We start from the raw sequence: 3,742 nt of genomic DNA, 5'->3' as shown, positions 1-3,742 counted from the left end.
TCTGCATTCATAATTTCAATAATAATTTTGCATTCATAATTCCTTCTGCATTCATAATTTCAAAAGATTTACTTTTGACAATGTTAATTTCCTTCACTTAGTTATCATAGTAGTATCATGAAAACTATGAAGCTATTTGTAGTATAAATATTTCTTGTAATTAATCTCACTATCAATTTCACTGTTTTCTTTGCTGATTTGTTGTTGTATTGTTGACGTGAAGTGTTTACATAGTTATCGATCGAACTAATCATAATGGTATTATCGATATCAACTGCAATATCGGCAGTATGTCGGTATTGCAGATAAAGTTCGATAAACAAATTTGAAAATTAAAATCCATATTAATAAAAATGTAAAAAAAATATGCAAGAAAATTTTAGCATATATTTTGAAAAGAGGGGAAGAGTGGGGGAAGGAGGGGAGGGCCCAAAAACGGCTGTGCCTAGGGCCTACGAAAGGTATAATCCGGCTCTGCTTATAATATCTCGCAAAAAGAAATGATCTAATATTAGTTAGAACTAGTAAGGCCGAACGCTGCGTACTTGAAGTAAAAGTGCGAGCTTTGCGCCAAAGTGACGTCACTAGAGAAAATCGGAGGATTGGCGCGGCGAGAGTTACTTCAAAGGAGTGAACCAGCCCTTCTATTCTCTTTAGGCCTGTCTCGAACCATCAAAAAGCAGTTCTAAAATGTGCAGGTCCCATCATTAGATCAAAAGTTATTCAGGGTTGCTCGTATTTTTTTCTTTTTTTTGCGCTCTTTATATAAATCTTTTTTTTATTAGTATACTGATTTTTTTCTCTAAAAAAAATCGTTTTCCAGGTCAAAAGTTTGCTCTTCTGGAAGAGAAAGTGGTGGTCAGCAATATTTTGAGAAACTTCCAAATCATATCTCTTGATCCACGAGATATAGTTCACACCAAAATTGAATTTACATTAAGACCTTGCCAGCCGATGAGGCTAAAACTGTTGCGCCGAACGAAATTTTGAAGAGATGTATTATGAATAACAATGAAAATCATTGTTTAGTATTGTTCTTAGCTGTTGAATTACTGTTATTTCAAATTTATTCATGTTAGTTACTTTATAAATATTGTTCTTAGTTGTTGAATTGACTGTTATTTCAAATTTATTCATATTAATTATTATATAATTAATGTTCTTAGCTGTTGAATAATTATTTAACAAGTTTTTGTAGTTTATGATACATCGCCCCATAAAGATTGCGAGAATTTATGTTAGGGTTTTTAAATCTTTTCATATTATGCGTGCATTCATGTAGAAACATAGAATTACGAGTCTTTAATGTTTGAGTCTTATTGTACGTGTTTTTGAAGCTTTCTGTCATATGACAACTTCTACGATAAACAAAGAAAAATTCTGTATATAATTAACGTAATTTCATATTTATTTTCTTTTAAAGTAGTTATCCGTATAAATATGCACTTTATTCAACATTGAAAAAAATGGCGGGAAACTGAACGAAATCGTTTCATAAAATGTACATTTGTCTTTACAAAACGAATGGCATCTTTAAAAAATTAAGTTCTAAGCAGTTTATAGTATTGAAACAAAACATATAACCAGACGATTTCATAATATCAATTAAAAATATTCGAAAAAGCGACTCATGACTTTAAGTAGTCATAGTTAGCTCTAATGTTGCTACAGCTTATAAAAAGGCGATGAATTGTTTTCTTCGATGCGCAACGAAATGTCAACATTCGGTTTTAGCTCCACGCTGCGGCGAAATGCTTAAAATTTTCAATAAATGTTTCTTGACATATATAGGTATTTTTAAACAAATTGACGATCAGTTTTTACTATTAACCACGTTTTAAAGGAATTTAACATTGCAAAAGATTATAAAAAAAATTCGCCAAGTGGCCTCTCTTATGCTAGCAATACGTATGCTCTGAACTTATGCTTTGAACAAAATAAGTTGTTAAAAATGTTTAATTACTCTTTTTGGACAACAAATTGACGTTCTCTATATACAACAAACTTGAAATAATTTCCGTAATATATATATTAAAAAAAATCGCTAATTTGCGTTAGCAATGTATACGTTCTGTACTTACTAAGTTTTGGACAGAACAAGGACTTGTAAAAAATTTTCTTTAAATAATTCTAGACGTGTAGAATTTTCAAAGAAATTGACGATTACTTTTCAATAAAGAACTACTTTTAAATGAATATCACAATGAAAAAAAAATTATGAACAATTTGCAAAGTGTCCTCTTTTATAGTAACGATATGTATGCTAATAAGGATTAGCATGTTTTGGACAAAATAAAATGTTTTTAAAAAATTTCCTTATAAATTTTTTGACGTATATAAATAGGTATATTCAAACAAATTAGTGATTATTGAAGTTATACTTCTTATGCGACCTCCAACAAGGTTGCGTTAAACGTTTAACGCTACATTTTTATTGGCCGGGAAATCACGTGGTAGGATCTAGTTTTCCCTCATTCATTTCCATATTGTTTTGTTTCTCACTAGCATAAAAATAATAGAAGTCATAAAAGTATTGTTTTTCTATGAATACTAGGAGGCTCCGCCCCCTGCTCGCCAACCCCCGAGAATTGCTACGCAATCCTATGTGGTTCACGCCGTGAACCATGGCTCGCTGCGCTCGCTCGCCAATGATCACAATGTTCTAGCACAAAGACATACAGTGCACTCCCGATTATCCGGGTTAATCACCGGGACAGGTCGCACGGACAATCGAAAAACACGGATAATCCGAAAACTCCCTTTATTCAAGAAAAATTCAATATCCGTACAAAAAATATAAAAATTACTGACATTTGCATGCATAACATCAAACTAGGAATTTTCCTTATTGAAAAATGTGTAATGCGTCTTCGCCATATATACACATATTTTACGAACCGCAGTAATGTCACAGTAATCAAATCCTCCCATATAATCTAATAAAGTTTCCACAGAGCAGCAGAATGAGAAATTGTATTTCATTCATTTACTACATCTTCTGCATCAGTTACTATCATCACTATTTGATTTAACAACATAACGATGTCTTCATCAGTCAAATACTGGAAGCCAGGCTCACATGCATCACTTTAAAACCAATCATCTAAATTTTCTTCATCACGAATTTCGAAACCTTCGATTTCTTTTGCTTGTTCGAGAATACTGTTATCATATTTTTCTTGAACATCTGAAGAGGATTGTTCATCAAGCGGTATGATCGTGATAATGTAGACGATTTTATCTTTGACCATGCTGCTGATATTCCATATACTGCAATCCAATAACGAATATTGCTTTCCAAAAATTTGGTAGTGTTATAACTTCATGAATCAAATTTTTTTAATCTTGAAAATATTTCTCTTTATATTTTTTGTGTGACTCCGGAATGAGCACGGATAATTCGCAAACCGGATAATCCACACACGGATAATCGAGTGTACTGTAGTATATTATCATCTAAGACATAGTATTTTATCATCAAAGACATAGCATTGTACTTATGTAGAAGAATTCTATCAATGTTCTTATTGGCTTTTAAAAAAGTATATTAGCTATTTAGATTGTACATGGTGAAAAAATCAAAACATTAGCTAAATAAGAAACATATTAGCAAAATAAATTATCAAATATTGCTTCACTAATATTCTGCATTTTAAAGCGTGAAAATTCAATGCATAAATAAACGCGAAATATAAAAAAATTCAATGCATTCAATACAAACACTTAAACGTTTTTTAGACGT

At 31.4% G+C, this 3,742-nt stretch overlaps 1 protein-coding gene across 1 annotated transcript in view; it reads left to right on the top strand.

The window, feature by feature from the left end:
- Window positions 1–1,236, top strand: part of LOC107436838 (cytochrome P450 4C1-like) — a 26,697-nt gene extending 25,461 nt beyond the window's left edge. Inside the window, exon 9 of the mRNA XM_043047418.2 lies at window positions 824–1,236. Within this exon, the coding sequence (XP_042903352.2) occupies window positions 824–990 (167 nt within the window). The 3' untranslated portion in view covers window positions 991–1,236. The remainder of the gene's footprint in view (window positions 1–823) is intronic.
- The last annotated feature ends 2,506 nt before the right edge of the window (window positions 1,237–3,742 follow it).

The sequence above is a fragment of the Parasteatoda tepidariorum genome, chromosome 3 (genome assembly GCF_043381705.1).
Source record: "Parasteatoda tepidariorum isolate YZ-2023 chromosome 3, CAS_Ptep_4.0, whole genome shotgun sequence".
Lineage (NCBI taxonomy): Eukaryota > Metazoa > Arthropoda > Arachnida > Araneae > Theridiidae > Parasteatoda > Parasteatoda tepidariorum.
The sequence above is the reverse complement of the archived record's forward strand: the minus strand, read 5'-3'. Positions and strand labels throughout refer to the sequence as shown.